This window comes from Bacillus rossius (genome assembly GCF_032445375.1).
Source record: "Bacillus rossius redtenbacheri isolate Brsri chromosome 9 unlocalized genomic scaffold, Brsri_v3 Brsri_v3_scf9_2, whole genome shotgun sequence".
NCBI classification, from domain to species: Eukaryota; Metazoa; Arthropoda; class Insecta; order Phasmatodea; family Bacillidae; genus Bacillus; species Bacillus rossius.
Genome location: NW_026962013.1, coordinates 14,235,058 through 14,253,421, shown reverse-complemented (window position 1 = coordinate 14,253,421; position 18,364 = coordinate 14,235,058). Strand labels below are relative to the sequence as shown.

The window sequence follows — 18,364 nt, the reverse complement described above, 5'->3', positions numbered from 1 at the left end:
CGAGAAAATTGTGTGTATTAGTGTGTGTGTGATATATATATATATATATATATATATATATATATATATATATATATATATATATATATATATATATAAATTTTTTCAAACATTTTGTATTGCTGCAAAGGTATTATACAGGTTGGATGGAGGAATATTGAATCGAATAAATTTCATAAATGGGACGAGCTGTGAACTGTAAAGACAGGAAATCTCACTACTCATGTCGCCAGTTCATAAAAATTTACATATCTTTTTAGTGTAAAATGTGTTTATGTAATGACTGTAATGATCCTGTGTGAAGTTTAGTTAGTTATTGCTTCTCCCATAAAGGTGTGACAGAAGTTTCAAGTCAATTGTAATTGAACATTTCTTTTTTTTATGCTTTAGTGAAATATTCTGCAAAATAATGTAGTCTTTTACAAAAAAAATATCTGAAAATTTGTACTCCATTTTTTAAAATTGTATGATTGTGTATATTGTACGTCAATTATATCGCAATTACTATAACAAATATTAAAAGACATAGTCAAAATAATAACTTTTTTTCAGCATATTTATTTATGGGTCTGAGAGACCCAACCCGTTCAATTATGTAACTTTTTTTAACCCGTGCACTGGCGGGTTAAGGGTGGCTTTTGTGAATGTGAAGCCTATGAAAGTCGTTTTTACTATAGGATCCACGAAATTGAATTATTATTACAACTTCCAACTGAAAATTTAACTTTGAATGATAGCCCAAATCTAACCTAAATATAGTTGTAAAAATTGATGACTGTGAAATCATGTGAACAGTTGGTTAGGTCAGGATGGCTCCATTGTAAATTAGTAATTCCTAAGCAACCATTAAAAATATTTGACAGTATTTTTAATCTAGCTATACTAATTTAACTAACCATCCACAATGTTTTAAAGTATTTTTCATGGAGCTAACCTAACATAATTGACAATAATGAATATTTGACTTCAGTTCAAAAATAAACACACAGACTCGCAGAAAATGGCGGGCCGTGTCAACGCACAGGTATTGTAAATTAACCTATAAACCGTGATATTTCAGAAACCAGTAGGAATTTAGAAACAATGTTTTAAGGGAAAAAAGAGAAACATCATTAGTGTCTGAAAAAAGGTCTTTTCAGAATTTTTTAATTCATGGAAAAGCCGCAACGCGAGAATTTTACGTTTATTTCTTTTTCACACCAGTGACCTTTTTTTCCAATATTTAGCAATTAAGCGTGCTAATAAATATGTTCTCTGAGGCCTTTTTTTTTTTGTGTGTAACCAGGTTCTGAGTGCATGAATGAGCAAGGTGTGTGGGATGCCTAAAGAGCCCATGTGTAATTACTTAATCGAAAAGCATGCCTGATGCTAAGATCTGGCCAGACCTTTGCTAGAGTGCTACAGGGGGGGGGGGGGGGGGGGTGGGGGGGGGTGGGGGGGGGGGGGGGTGTTCAAGTATCGTTCCCAATGTGGGCAACAGTACGCCCTGAGTATCTCAGTAGGGTCTGTGTGCCCTTTCACACAGGTTGCTTGTGGGAAGCCGACCATCAACATAGAACCCGATACCCCAAATACACATCTGATGGCTCCGATTGGTTGCTGAGATTACAGGTGCAGTGAGAAGAAGAAACTATTTACATTTTAAATTATAATTTCATGCTACATTTTTACTTTAATTTTAATAGGCAATATTTTACAAACTACTGGATATATAACAAATAAAATATGAAGACTAGATAAAAGTTTTACATACCTAGTCATGATTCACAATGGACTTGCCATTGGTAGGTAGCTCGTATGTAGTCATGGAAATGTCATTCGGGACTACAGGTATTCTTTCTTCTCCGTTACTGAAGATCACATTTAAAATTAAAGTACTAAATATTAATACACATGAAATATTGACGTGTAGCCCAGTGTACTGTTTACACGTAATTTTTGTTGCAAAAATATTTTCAACAAAAAATAATTGGGCAATTATGCAGCATGGGGATGAAAATGATTATTCCATTTTTTACTTTTAATTTCCAGTTATATCAAGATAATTTTTTTAATATTATATTTACATTTACTATATTTATTTCTATGTGATGTGAAAGCCAAGTTGTTTTGATTCAATTCACACTGACCAGAATTAAATGGGTCTTTGGGCTGAATACCTTCCATGGATACTTCATTAATTCTTACAGTTTGTGTACTTGGTAATTTTAACTTTTAATTTATTTTCAAAGTTTTGAAAACTTATTTCTTTGTTCAGTTTTCTTAGTTTTATGGAGGTCTTTACTCTTGCTAAACAAAAAATAACTTCAAAGGGAACATTTGAGTCTAACAGGTTCAGAGAGTTTGGCGATTGTTTTTTTTAGTGAGTTTGTCGAAAAAAAAGCTCTGTATTCAAAAGATTTTTTCCATGCATACTATAAAATTCTTTTTCAAGCTGTGTTGTAACTTTCATTAGCTCTTTACATGGATGCAATAAATTTCCTCGTGATATGTGATGGAGCCAGTCTGTTAATTCATTTTCACCGATTTGGTTACTTAGAAAATTTTATACCAAGATGGGTATATTTATCCTGAAATCGATATGCAATGTAGCCTGCAATATATTTTAAACCTTAATTACTATTTCTTTTTGTTCGGAATTTCCAATCAAACTTTCCAGTTCTGCTGTCATTTCAAAATTTATGAGTTGACTAGTGCCCACATTGTCATCTAAAGAAGAAAAAACATGCTTCAGTCATATTTTCATCCAAGATATGGGTGTTAACATTTTCTGTTATGCAGATTTCAATGTTTTTATCCAAAGACTTGACTAAATGTTTTTCTGCATTTGATTCTATATTCTTGCTTTGTGTGAATAGAACAGAAGAGTTTTTCCCAAGAGTTTTTTTTTTAGTCTGTATTTGAAATTAAGTGGAGTAGGGTGATCGTTTGCTACTCCCATACCTCGCATGTAGGAAAAGAACTTTTCTAATGTGTCCTGGTTAAGTCTGTATGTTAACAAATAGTCATAGCCATAGCGAGATTGCAAATAGACAAACATTTGCAGCAAAGAAGTGTTGCTGAGTATAATTCCTTCTTGGAACTGAATCAAGGTCTTACGGTTACCCACTTTCATAGCAGACGCTACTTGAGTAACTTCATTCACAAGGGTAGTTTGATTGACAGAATATGTTCCAAAAGCATTTCACCCAACATTACTCCCAAATTTTTTAAAATTAGAATTGAAGAGATCAAAACAGTCATTAATAAGTTTAACAAATTGCTTCCTTGTTAATGTCTTTCAGAAATCCATTAGCTCCACAGTATTTATTGCTTTTAAGACAGTGTTGGAGAGTAACTGGTCAGCAGGTTTCACTTTTTGTCTTTCAGTTCCCTTAAAATCCAGGGTGATACTTGCTAATTTTGTGTGTCAGTGTTATTTCAGTACTGAAAGCTGTCAGTAAAATCCAAAACATCTTTTGTCTACAGTTGTACCATCAATAACAAAACCGTGATCAAGTAAGTGATTTCTTAACAGTTTCAGTAAATGGGGAACGTCAGCAAAGAAGAAGATTTTTAAACATTTGTCTAGTGGATGATAAATGTAGAATACAAAGTTGTGACCACAACTCATATTTCCTACACCCATGTCGCATGTTATGCCAACAACTATATAATCTGCATCACACAATTTTGATGTCAAGTCTGAGATTATGTTCTCATTCATTGGTTGGTCAAATGGATAATAAATTGGTCGTCTCCATTGGCCAATTAATTCTCGAGCCATTACTGTCTGGCAGCATTTGTGGGGTCCTAAAATTTGTTTGATTTGTTTTTTCAATGCAAATCTTATTTGAAATGCAGATATCAAAAGTTATAATCATCAGATTCTGTAAAATGTTTGATTCACATGGTTTGCTTTTCATGAGATTGATGACTTCATTCAGAGGCCCAGGATTCAACTGCAGAGTTGTAGCCCATTCTCGTAGTGTTGAAAGTCCTGCTCTTAAATAACGATAAGCTTTTGGACTTAAAACTTCTTAAGGAAATGGCAGCTGTAGTATTATTTGGATTCCATTTCACTTGACTTTTTGCTGGATTTCGTAGCATGTTTATTTGACTAGGTGTGAAAATTTGACTTAAAATATTTTTCAGTTGCTGTTCAATCTTGTTTGCTGTGGCAAGTTTTTGCGATGTTTCTGACCCTCAATTTCAAGTCACAATTTTCCTTCCCAAAATTGAGATTTTATTTTTCAAGTATGTAATTTCATTTTCTTGCTGTAATGTCAACACTTTCAGGCATTTTACAAGTGTCAAGGATGTAAATATATTGTGGCATTAGCATTTCCATGATGAGAGTCTTGACTTCATTTTTGTGGTTCCATCTTTAGACTTGACTTGATCTTTCCATATTTGATAACTTATTTATTTTGTAGTGACAGTTATTCAAAATTACAGTTGGGATGGCATCTAAATTATTACTGGTTGCATTATGTTTAAAATTTGGATAGTAAGATAATGCCTAAAACAAAATTTATTAATTTGGACTAAATACAGCCTGGTAATTTTATGGATATTATGTGACCAATACTTTATTCATACAATTTTTATGTACATATTGTTTTGTGTTTTATATTAATTTTATTATAGGCTAATCTATTTTAATAACATAGACTAGTTTTTTCCTATATTTGTATTTTAATTTCAAGTTCATAGTAATTATTAATGTGTGTGTGTGTATGTATGTTTTAGAGTTTTTGACTATATATGGGATCCACAGAACAAAAATAAAAATAAAAAAAATATTTATTATCTAGAGTTCTTCAATCCCCTAGATTGCCTAGAATTTCAATGGGGTGGAAACATTGTCTCTCCTCCTAAACACATTTTAAAGAATTAAGAATATTAATCTGCTTTAGTGTGTGTTCAGCATAATGTTATTTCATATCTGCACTTTGGTGGCTACGTATTTATTGGTCATGCACATATGATTGCAGAATTAAACAATCATTAATGGCTTAACTCAAAATTCCCTGCATTAACCCATCATTGGTTGCGTGTTACACTGTTGCACAATTGGTCGTGCGTGAGAATTTTTCTCACATTCTCTTCTTTCGTTATGAAAGCATATTTGAGTAAATAAAAAAAATACCTATTGACTACTTGTTATTTAATACTGCAATTATTTTGTGCATGAAAATTATTTTATAATACATTAACATCAACATAAGTATTAAAAAGTGACAAAACCTATACAAATATTAGTAGTTTGATTCTAACTTTTCAGAATTGTACCTAAGAATTGATTTAATCCCTTAAAAAATGGAATTCAGACTCAAATGCCATAAAATAAGACTCTGCTAGAAAATACTTTACACACCAGCATTTCAACACAGACTGAACCCAATACAATATGCATAGCAAGCTAATTGGTTAGTGATACAGTATGAGCATTTGTCTAATCATTCAATTTAAATTATCTGACTATTCCCCAAAATTTCCAGAAGTTCAAAATTCTTTATCTATTCCATGTTTGTCCTGATACTGGACACCATAATGATGATAGTCAACATTTTCCTCAGTGAGAAATTCTACTGACTTAGCTGAAAATAATTAACAATAAGACCTCATTTAAACACATTTCTTGACTTCGTTACCTGGGAACAGCTGGGTACATCAGCATGGACTAAAAAAAAAATCACACTAGAATAAAAAAATAAGTGAACTTTTCTTGTGAACTATTTATAGTGCAGTTCAATGAACTAAAAAAAATTATAACTGCTGATTGATTAAGTAAACTAGGGGAATATGAAAAATCTTTCTTATCAACAAGTTTAAAAAAGGCCCCATCATTAAAATATGAATTGCTTTTCTTAAAGATTAAAAGTTTATTTTTTTAGCAAGGAAGCAAATTATTGGTCAACAAACTGTATAAATTGAAAAAAAAAAAATTTAATTTAAACCTTATAATAAAAACACAAATTGAGATCACATTTTGCACAGACAAATTGTGAAACTTATCCTCTAGTTCAATATTTACATATTTTCTAATTTTTTAGCATGTAGGCCTGACACAGAAAGTATTTAAAAAACTTATACAATTATCATAACATTTATTTATTTATTTGTTCTAAACTTTAAATCTATGCATATCATCATGGATATAATCACTATAACAAAATATTTACCTCATATTCACATCTTAGAAGTATTTCAAATATACCTGGTCACACCCTCCAAATCCAACAACATGGCAAGCCATTAAAAATGACTTTGGAAACGATGACCACAGTTGAATGTCTTAGTTCACAGAATGGAAAGACTTGAGATGGTGGTTCATGATGGACTTCGACACGAAACTGCGCTCGCAGATGGAGCACTTGTACGGCCTCTCCCCGGTGTGGTAGCGCATGTGGATCTTGATGGAGGAGATCTGGGTGAAGGACTTGCCGCAGTGGTCGCACGTGTAGGGCTTCTCCCCGGTGTGGACCCGCGAGTGGACGGTGAGGTACCGCGTCGAGACGAACGACTTGCCGCACACGTCGCACACCACGGACATCTCGCCCTTGTGGGACCGCAGGTGGGCCTTGAGACTCGCGGAGGAGGTGAAGGACTTGCCGCAGATCTCGCACAGGTTGGGGCGCTTGTCCTGGCGGTGGTGGCGCTTGTTGTGCCTCGTCAGCATCTGCTTCAGGACGAACTTCCTGCCGCAGGCATCGCACTCGAACAGGGGCTGGTCTCTGTACAGCTCGGAGTGACAGATCCTCAAGTGGGCGGCCAGGGTGGAGGAGGACTTCCAAGACTGGGAGCACAGCTCGCACTGGTACTGGTTCGAGTTGGAATGCTGTTTCTGATGGTACTTCAGTTGCGACCGAAAGTAGAAGCCTCTGTCGCAGAGCTCGCACTTGAATCTGTACTGTCGTAAATGCCTCATCTTGTGACATTTTAAGGCCGTCTTATTAAAGTTCGTGTATCCACAGGTGTCACACGTGTGATCGTCTTCACTCTTGTGAGTCTTAATATGTGTCACTAGAAGGCACATGTATTTAAATTCTTTATTACATACATTACAAGTATGTGTGCTCTGAACATTGTGAAACCTTTGTAAGTGCCGTTCAACACCAATTTTGCTTCTTAATTGAGCACTGCACAAACTGCATGGATAGAACTCACCGACACGTTCATCTGAACTTATTGAAGACAATTCCTCTTTACAATTATCAGTCTGGGAGATTTCTATATTTTCAGAGACTTGGGAGTTGGTAGGGTTTGAAGTAATTTTTTTTCTCAAATCGCTAACACTTGATTTTCTGTCGGATGGTTTGTTCTCGACCAATTTCTGCTCTCCCGTAAAATAAGAACCTTTATCTGCCACATTTAATGATGGAGTTTCCTGCTCCCCCAACTCCGTGGTCCTAAGTTGCTTTGCTTCTGCTTGTTTTGGATCCGTGGCGAGAGCAGGTTTGTGGGAGGCATCGACTGGAGACAGTTTAAAACAGAGCAAGTGTTTTAAACGTAGCGCATCATCAGGAGAGCTACTTCTATAACGGGAGGGCAAATCGACAATCGTAGGACTAGAAGATTTTACTTTGTTAACTGCTCTCAAAGTGTTTGAAAAATTTTGTGCTCTAGTAAGTTTCTGCAAGTTCCCTGCACCAACTTTGTTGGAATTACTATCCACCGTCTGACTCTTTGCATTCGGTATTAGTGGAAACTGGGTTTGTTTTCCTAGAACTTGCATGTTTGGTGGTAGTTTAAACTGGAACATCCTGAAAAAAAAAAAGAATTAAACACATTAAAATCTTGTCTGCTGTACCTACTTTATAATTGATGAAAAATACTATAAATAATATGTAAATGTAGTAAATACCTAGTGGTAAAAATACGTAACTCATTAATAAAAACACTAAGCTGTGCATTAAACGTTTTTTTTATTTTGTACAAATTATTACTGAGCTAAAGAATTAAAAATAAAAATCACTTATGTATCTATGGACTTGATAATCTCTAATATTTTAGGAATAAAATTTTAGATTTTACTGGAAAAGTTTCAACACAGAACACTGGATAGTATTTACTCTCTGGTTGAAATACGTGTCTGACTTGGCCAGGGCATGGAAAATTAACTGAATGCATTGGGAAGAAGATGAAGAGTGGGAAGGAGAGTATAGTGGTGGGAAGGAGAGGAGAAGAGGGGTGGAAGGGAGAGAGGATAATGAGAGGGACGTAGGGAGTCATGGGGATAAAGAGTGAGAGGGAGGTATAAGGGTAGGGATGGAGAGGAAGAGAGGTTTAAGGGAATGAAGAGTTGTAGAGTTAGAGGGGGAATGGGGGAGAATCTATAAACCATTTAACACCTGGAAATTAATGTGAACACTGTCCGATGTTTCTGCCAAAAAAGTTATTACTATAGAAGCAGTAAAAATGCACAACACACTTTTGCCCGAATCAATAACATATTACAGGCTAGATTTACCACACAATGTTGACAAAGCTTCACTTGGCAAAAGTTGAGTTATAAACATTTGGCCCAAAAAAAACGTACTAAAATTAAAATGTAAACTTTCAAGCCAGTATTATTACATTCGTAAAAAAAGATAGTAAAATAAGTTTTATTGCCTCTGAAATATAACTTCTCGCCACAGACCGCATGTTCAAACGAATTGTCTTTGTAGCCACATATCTAGATTGTAAAGTCGTATTTATTCCTAGTGCGGCATGTGAATCTAGAAAACACATATTTACATGTGCAAGTACAGGTGTTTGAACCTTGTGGAAACTTTTTTAAGTGTCACTCACCTGCTATCTTAGTTTTAAAATTAGCACTGCAAAAATTACAACCGTATACATAATTTTACGGACACTTTAAGATTTATTATTTAAGACACTAGCTCTTTCTAGTTATCAGACTTGGAGATTATAGCATTTTCAGATTCCTGGAATTCTGTAGGTTTTAAAACTTGCTGCACTGTTGAATTCTCCAAACCCAATTTTTCAGCTGCAGATCTGGCCAAGTCATAGGCCTATATCTAAGACAGGTGTAAATAACTGGTGTTAGGTGCTGTATTTAAAGAAGCTGACAATAAATGCCTATGCAGTTCCATGGTTTCATCTTCAGTTTGTATTATGTCCAAGCAATGTTTGGGATGGCGTGAGACATTAACTGCAATGCTACCACAGGAAGTGTTTTCAAAGCTAGAGGACAAACTACCATTTGGAGATCTTCATAGTATGTATTAATTCATTGAGAGCAAATTAGTTCAGTGTGTTGGAAATTTCTTAAAAATGTTCTGCAACATACAGAAGCAGACTAAGCATTTGTTTGAAATTATGAAGGGCCTGTTTTGTTCCTTGTGTGTCAAATGTATGAAAACTGAGCACCTGACACATTTTTGTGCTTTATTAAGCTGCAAAGCTCTGGAAAAAAAATACAGATTAACTTTATTTTAAATATTTTTTTATAAACAGTAAAAATATCATTTACCTATCTACGTAAACCAAGCTAACTCTGTGACTGCTTCTTTATTATTATAAAAATTTTGAAATATTAATGTGAGCTCAAAACATTTTCAAGCAGATGGCCCAGGATTTCTTTTGTGAAGTAATTGAAATAAACAGTAACTTAATAACAATTTGTGATTTATTTGAAAAAATAAGTATTTGAAAATAATATTTAACAGTATATAATAACACTATACACCTTTCTAACTATCTTAAATACATAACACTGACTCAATCTGGACACTATCTTCTGTGAACAATTTGCACAGGCAGTTCTAATCACAAGAATACAAATTAAAAATAACATCCCCCCCCCCCCCCCCTTTAGTTTTCATCCAAGAATTTTTCATATGGCAGGTATACGCCCAACACGTGCAAAGTTTCTAAGGCTAACAGCACAGTTGAAGTGACAAAGTCCCGGTCTAATTGTGCCTTTGGTGTAACCCCCCCCCCCCCCCCAACTCCACCTATCCATTCTCCACCATCACACAATCCGTCCATCTCAGGTGGTTGTTTGAGAGGTCAGGTTGCTTGACTCCCATTGGGGAGATCTAGGTACAATTCCTGGTGGGGTCGAACCTGGATTTTTAGCAATTGGGAAAGATGGTGGGTTGCCGTGAGCTGGTGGGTTTTTTCAGGGTACTCCCATTTCATCCACATTTTCATTTCACCAGTGCTCCATTTTCTTCTCATCTCATCACTCATAATTTCCATTGATAATGATGTTGAGCTCGAATTTGTTAGTTCATTCATTCAATCTATCAATCCATCCTCAATAACAGTGACCAGGCCAGAAAGTTACTCCCCACCCCTCACAGTTATTCCATCTTTAATAAGTAGAAAATATTCTGCAAATAAGAAAAATTAAATAAAACACAACAAAAAATTTTTTTTTTAATGAAAGTCACATTTTCTTTGCAGGATTGTAATTAATTTTTTTTTTTTTAAATTTCACATTAACTTGGTTCTGCACTTCTAGTACATTTAAACAATAACACTAATAGCTGTAAAAAAATTCCTGCTTCATTACTAAAGTCTTATTTTTTCCTTGTAAACTTTTAAAAACAGGACTTTACCGCCAATTTAGGTAGTCATTTTTTTTTTATTTTTTACACAATTGATTACCATATTTGTGAAGTTTAAACATGTTTAAGCAATAAATAAAATGTAATTTATCTTAAAGAAAGTCAATCTTCTAATGCACAAGACTTCTGAACATGACTTTTTACCAAATCTAGCAGGCATATGAGCAATGGCTTTGTAATTTTAATGTTCAAGGGTTTACGTTTTCTGTAAATTGGCTATGTATCAACTTAATTGAAAAAATTAATTTTGATAACATTGCAAAAAAAAATTGATAAAAATAAACATACTACTCTACTTGTATAACAAAGTTTATGTACAACAAATATTGTGCCAAGTATTATTTGAAAATAACATTACATAGTTTTAAATAGGAATGGATAAATTCAAATCCTGAAGTTGCATGAACTTTTTTTAATTTAAAAAATTTAATATTTAAGTAAAAATCAAAAAAATTAAGGTAATGCAGTAGATTAAGAAATTAAATCACTGATAACTCTTAAGATCTATTACCATTCCCAATATATGTTGATTTGTGACATTTAGTTCGTGAAACTAACATTTCTAGGACTAACTATTTCAACACCAAAGTTAATATATTTAATCTCCTGTACATTATTTTATTTTTGACCCTTGAGACCTAGATTCGATTCGAGGTACACTTCATGATGAGATTTTGGATGGGAAAATTAATCTGACTTGCCAGATCCAGGATTCGAACCCTGAGTCCTTGGGAGTAGATATCCCATGTCTTGCCATTACGACACCTTGCTCCATGCAAGCTTTTATTTATTGATTTATTGATTTTTTTATATTTATTGATTTAATCCTAAGAACACTTTATAAGAGATGTTTCTAGACTGGGTGACCGGAACCTTGCGTAGGCAGATTCTTGCCACAGGGACTGTCAAAAACTTCTGAGTTCTTTTTTGACACAGTCAAGCAAGATGGGCACAAACAATATGTTTTGCACAAACTTGCAACATTGACGTATCATGTGAATCAATAATATAATCATTACAGTAATGAGGATAAATTAGTAACTATACCTGACACTCTGGTATAAAATATTTAATATGTTAAAAAATTACAAATATGTACAAAATTATCTAGAAATAAAACTAAAAACAAAATTAACAATAGATAGTAAATCAAAGAAGAAAATGTACACTAATTATTTCTGTCATTTGTAACAATGCTTTAGTGAATGTTACAAATTAAAAAAAAATTCAAAAATTTGAATATTGAAAATCATAATTGATGTTTACATATTCATAATAAAAAATACACACCATAAATATAAATGCATCAAATTGGCATTATGCACAGTAATTCTACATTAGCAGGTGTTTGGCATGTACTTTGGTTATACATTACTTTAAAGTAGGCATCAAAAAAACATGTAATCCATTTTAGTTAAAATAATATGTTTTAAAAAATTACATACAAAAATGGTTCAGATTACCAAAGGTATAAAAAAACACAAGAATTAAAGAGAAAATTTACTCTTTTATTAACTAAACATGCAAATTTAATTTTTTTCTTTTAAATAACATGATAACATTCATGCATAAATATATAGGCGTTTGAAATGTTACATAGCACCCAAGCAGTTGAGAAAAGTGTACCTGTGGTTAGAAAGTAGTAGTTAAGCACAAATATATGTAAGATTGGTTGTTAGGTATAGTTACAAACATAGTACTTGTACAAAATTTTCATCAATTAATAGTAATATGAATAGAAGTCACTTGTAAAGCTCACAGCAAATAACTACTAGCTCTGGAAAATACTTTTTCAACATATGCACATAGCTTAAAGATAAAGGTTCACAATAATAAAGAGCATCTACTGAAAAAAAAGAATATTAATGTTGAATTTTCTGATGAATTGCTGTCATAGTCAGAACAAATAAAAAATATGTTGTGGTTAGCTTAACAGAACACAAGAACATGGGAAACAAAATAATGTGAAATTAATAATGCCACCAAAATTAATTACCTATCTTACAAGGCGTGATATAAAAAAAAGAAGGAAGATGATCCATTTAAAATGTGCCACGCTCTAATCTTGAAAAACAACCTGAGATTTAAAAATGTTCATAAAAATACTGTGCTTACAAAAGGACTGTTATTATTCATATTAATTTACCACATAATGTCATTATAAAAATATATGTATTGTAGAGCAAATTTTTTGATGTGCTGTCATCTCCAGATGTTTTAGTAATAAATAAAAGTAACGTAAGAAGGTTTCCTTTCCCGTGATGACACCGTCTCACAAGCGCTTGCCGTGGGTCTTCAAGTGGACGTTCAGCAGGGACCGGGACACGAAGCTCTTGCCGCAGAAGGAGCACGTGTAGGGCCGCTCGCCCGTGTGGTAGCGCGTGTGGATCACCAGCGGGCTGCGCTGGGAGAAGCTCTTGCCGCAGTCCTTGCAGGAGTAGCGCTTCTCGCCCGTGTGCGTGCGCGAGTGCACCCTCAGCGTGGCGGGCTTGCCGAACGCCTTCCCGCAGACGCCGCAGGCGAACGGCTTCTCGCCGGTGTGCGTGCGGATGTGCAGCCCCAGCGTCACGTTGTCCGCGAAGCTCTTTCCGCACGCCTCGCACAGGAAGTTCCTCTCGCCCCGGTGCCGCCTCACGTGCAGCTTCAGGGTCCGCTGGGAGACGAAGAACTTGCCGCAGAGCTCGCACTCCGCCATCTTCCTCTCCGGCTGGTCTTCCGCGTGGGACTTCTTGTGAGTGGCCATGCTGCCTTTGGTCACGTAGCTTCTGCCGCAGACGTCGCACACGTACGACCGCTCGCCGGTGTGCACCTTCGCGTGAGAGGTCAGCTGGTAGTTGTTGTGGAAACCTTTCTTGCAGGTCTTGCAAAAATACGAGTACTCATTGAGGTGGTACTTCTGATGCCTTTCCAACAGAGACTTGTGCACAAACAGCTTCCCGCACGTCTCGCACTTGTGCACTCTGTCTCCGGTGTGCAACCTCTTGTGTGTTCGGAGGCTGTAGGCAGTTTTGAAACTGCCCCCGCACGTGTCGCAACAGAACGGTTCCCCGTCGACGTGTCTCTTCGTGTGGCGATGCAAGTACTTCTTTTCGGAAAACATTTTCAAGCAAATTTTGCACGTCCACTTCTTACTTCTGTTTTGCGACTCCTGATGATTTCCGAGACTTGCGCTAGAGTCAAACACTCCGTCACGGGCTTTGCCCTCACAGGAAGAGTTGTTTTCACTGCAGCTGGCATTGTCCGAGTCTCTGCTCGGATAAAATTTTTCTTCATTCTTCAGGGATTCAACAGTCTTGTTCTCTTCATTATCTGTGCTTTCGCTAGGAAAAATATCCAGTTTTAATTCATCTTTATGGCTGTTTTCTTGGCTTGGCTTCAGAATTTTTAGTATTAAATACTGTGAAGGAGTCCTGGAAATAAAAATAAAATATAAATATAGAGGTTAGTTGCTTTAGATCACATTATATATTACCTACAAAAAAATTATCTAGTCATCAAAATACAATATAATGTAGATCAATATTACAAAGAATGCTATTTAGAGAAGTGAGTAATAGGGGTGTGTACTGGTAGCATCACCTCTCACCAAGATCCTGACTAGATTCCACACAAGTCCCTTAATTTCCCCCCTGAAAAGTGTTAAGTGGGACGGACATTGCCACAAGTGGCTGGGTTTTCTCCAAGGTGCTGCGGCTTCCCCGCTCTCTTGCAACAAGCACTCCTCTAGCAGTTCGGTAAAGACCGGCCGGAACTCCGAGTGTGGCAGCTGGCTCCAGGTTCGCCCTGGCCAGCCGCCTCTAGCCTCTCTAAGTCGACTCCGTCCGAGGTGGGACACCACCGTGGAGGCATTACTCCCGAAACAGAACATTAACCTTACTATAAATATATCATTACAACACTGGAACCTATTTTAAATTGTTAATCGGCCCACAACTACTTTTAAAATAACTTATTGCATTTACCAATCTTCAGGGTTGGCTGATTTAAACCACAATGATTAAAAAAACAGTTTAACCCGTGGTTTAAAACAAGTAGGTAGTTTTTATAAATCACCAATTTTTTTTTAAATAAATGTATCTTAATTTTCTTAAAGAACTGTATAATTTCACCCTAATAACAACAGAAGTTTGTTCATTAAGGTTTCTTGTGATTTACAGGAACTAAAAATTTTATACTAATCAAGAACTTATCATTTAAATTATCTGAATAAGTTTTAAATTATACTCAGCTAAATACTACTCTAAAATTAAAAATATTAAACAATTAATTCCTATTCTGTAAGAAATTCCCATTCAGTGAAAAACACCCATTCTAAAGAGAATCCTACTCCTGTGGGGAAATACTCTTTATGTGGTTAAGTGCGGTCAGACTTCAGTTCTTTGATGTTATAGTTTCTGGTTCAACATGAGTGGCAGAAAGCAGGAGGTTGTATAGCTTTTATTTGAACATGGTAAAACCAAAATAACTAACGTAATAGAAAATCTGGTTTAAACAAAAAAAAATCAGGTTCCTTTTTAAAAACCTGAATTTTTCCCAACCCTGCTAATCTTGGATACATACATAGAAGCAATATTACAAATGCATTTACAGCAAGCACTTTTAATTTATGTTTGTTAATTTGGTTAAGTCACATCTGCATTGTGTTACAGATAAATGCTACAAGTATGCTACTACTGTATGTAGCTAGGTGGAAGAGTGATCATGGCTTTCAATTTTACATCATTGCAACCACGGGGGAAAATCTGTTGGATTCTTGAAAAAAGGGGGAGGGGGGATATTTATTATTTTTGTTTCACAGTTACAATTTTGCAAGTGCAAACAAGCCCTGCACAAGAGAGCATATCTGTGATTAAGGAGCGAAGGAGAATATCAAATATCTTCAAAATTGTTATTTGAAGAACAAAAAACTAACAGTTTTGTTTAAAAAGTTTTTTTCATACGACCAACAAGGGGTGGAAAAAAACAAGGGTTGGAGGACAAAAAAAATCATAACAAACTGTGTTCATAGGCACACCATCAAATTAGTTAAAAGTGTTTGTAAATTTTATAATTTTTATCTAAAACATTATTGTCTGAAATTTTTTTTGGATCAGATGAACAATTGCTGCAAGGGGTTGAAAATTTGGGGTGAAATTGAAATTTTTTTTTAAAAACCTGTAACTTGTACACTATTAAATCCATTTCTTTTTATTGTAAATCCTAAAAATATTATCTACAATTTTTGTCCGAAATTATTTTTTGTATGATCAACCATTACTGCAAGGGGTGGAAAAAAAACTGGGGTTCAAATATGAAAATAAATAAAACTTCCGCACTGTGTACACTATCTAATTCGTTCTTATTTATTTTAAACCTTTTAATTACTGTCTAAAACATTTGTCTTCATTAAATTTTTACGTAACCAACCATTAAGTACAAGGAGTGGAAATAATAAGGGTTGAACGACAAAAATAAAATCATAACTTGTTTAGTAGATATACTTGTAAAATACGTTATAATTTATTGTAAAATTCTAAAGATTATCCAATACCTTTGGCTGAAACAACTCTTGATGAAACAAACTATTTCAGTAAAAACAGAGGTTAAAAAAATAAAGATCAATACTTCCTTACTATTAAATTTGTTTGAATATATTTTAAACCATCTTAATATTATTGAAACCTTGTTCAAAAAGCATTTATTTACATGTCTACATATCAGTGCAAGGATAAAAAAAATAGTGTTTAAAAGTATAATAATAATAATAATAATAACAATAACAACTACTACTCTAGTAGGCACAATATAAAAACAATCCAAAAAATTTTGTTGGATGGAATATGAGAAATTGTTTCATAAATCATTTTGGAATATTAGACAACATATGGGATGTCAAGTACATCAAATTCTTAAATTGTTCCACAAGTTTATAGAAAATTCCAGAATGTTTCCTGAAGAAAGAGGTACTTTGAAATCTACCTACGCATGTAGGCAGTGCCAAAAGGGATTTTTTTTAAATATTACAACTGTTATTAGTAACTAATTTTTTTCATTACAACATTGGAACATTGAGTAATCCGCACATATTTGCTGATTTATTTTTTATTGTTTCCAGTAATTAGATATGTTTATTATAAATTATAATATTCTTCAGTGCATCATGTATAAGTCAAAATGACGCTGTTTTGGTGAAGTATCATTGAATAAGTAAGTGTTGTATTTATTGAAAATTGTGCTTCTTTATGAATAAACAGAGTTCATAAAAAATAAAAACCATAACCCAAAAATCTCTTGCTATAAAAATGAAAATGGCCTAAAAATAAAACCATAATTTTTTTTTCTCTAGTTATAGCATGTTCATACATTTATTTCTTATTTTAGGACAATTCATACCAGAGTGTCCACACAAATCTGTAATAAAATTTAATCTGACATTTCCCTGAATTTCTATGATCAAAATTACAAATGTCCCAAGCTATATATATATTTTTTAATATTTACCTGTTTTCCAATTTTCTGAAGAAAAAAATATAGTCCAGTCCCACTGCTGGCCTAGTTCAAATAGTGTCTTGCATTTCATAGTGTTTGTGACTGCATTAAAACACCACATAAAATTCCCCTGTCACAGGGGAATTGACATGACATTTCCAGGATCTCAAGTAAATTTCCTGGATTTCCACGACCAATTCTCTGAATTGCCTTGATTTTCCTTCTTTTTTCCAGAATGTGAACATCCTGCATACTGATATCCCAACACACTAGCATTGCATATAAGCTACAACACAAGTTACCAGCTAATAGTAAAAACAGGAAGCCAAATATTTATATGTAACTGTCCCTCACTGGAAATTATATTTTAGGGTTTATGAAGCCGGGAAAAATGTACACAAAATAGGTTGTCTTAAGAAATATTACTTTATAATGAACTGAAATGAGCAAAAAAAAAAAAAAATATTATAAGTACAGTATGTGTTTATATATATATATATATATATATATATATATATATATATATATATATATATATATATATATATATATATATATACACATCAAGGAAGATTATTGAATGACCTGAGGCAATTAACATGCAATGTAGTTTTTCAAGAGGTTTTTCATTAAAAACAATTTATTGTCAATTTTTTTTATCATTTAAAATATATAAAAAAAGGAAATATGATCATTACTTATTTCATAAAATTTTTACAAACTTACATTAAATATTTTTGTGCCTAAAGTGTCAATGGATAAGTGACACACTGGCATACATAATTATTCAAAATAAAATAAATATTTTACAGTTTAAATCCAATTTTGCAAAAGTAAATGTTCGAAAAGAGTAAGTGGTATGGACGTTTTCAAAACTTTATTCCTGCTAGAAATTTTATTTATTTATATATATAAATACTACATGTATATATTTTTCATTTGCAAAATATTACAATAAACTGAATTGTTTAACTAGTAAAAATATATAAACACTGTGCATTTGTATAATCTTCGAGTTAACTGACATAAATGGGCCCAGAATATGGCAAACATACAGTAATGATACACTTTATACAAAATAAAAAAAAATTTACCAATAAAGAAATTTGTTAGAGACAATGGAAGGAAAAGAAAAAAAAGGGTATGGATTGAAATTGTGCAGCATTTTATAACATGCAAAATATTTCATTAATTTTATTACCATTATTTATTTTGTAAGGATACAGAATTTAATGACGTAATACAGTAATATCTGCTACATTGCAGTAACTAATAATTATTAATATAAATTATTTCTTAAAGGTATCTTATAAATGTTATGTTCAATGAAA

At 33.7% G+C, this 18,364-nt stretch overlaps 2 protein-coding genes across 2 annotated transcripts in view; both read right to left on the bottom strand.

Annotated features, from left to right (window-relative positions):
* Positions 1 to 6,280: 6,280 nt before the first annotated feature.
* Positions 6,281 to 6,913, bottom strand: LOC134543263 (zinc finger protein 679-like). Its single transcript, XM_063388176.1, has one exon. The coding sequence runs from the start codon at positions 6,911 to 6,913 to the stop codon at positions 6,281 to 6,283; it is 633 nt and encodes a 210-aa protein (XP_063244246.1).
* A 5,768-nt stretch (positions 6,914 to 12,681) lies between these two features.
* The window catches only part of LOC134543261 (zinc finger protein 585A-like), a 184,231-nt gene continuing 178,548 nt past the window's right edge, over positions 12,682 to 18,364 (bottom strand). The window contains exon 5 of the mRNA XM_063388174.1: positions 12,682 to 13,975. Within this exon, the coding sequence (XP_063244244.1) occupies positions 12,838 to 13,975 (1,138 nt within the window). The 3' untranslated portion in view covers positions 12,682 to 12,837. The remainder of the gene's footprint in view (positions 13,976 to 18,364) is intronic.

Coding starts and splice junctions, on each gene's coding strand:
- LOC134543263 (XM_063388176.1), bottom strand. CDS start 6,913: ATGAGGCATTTACGACAGTACAGATTCAAGTGCGAGCTCTGCGACAGA.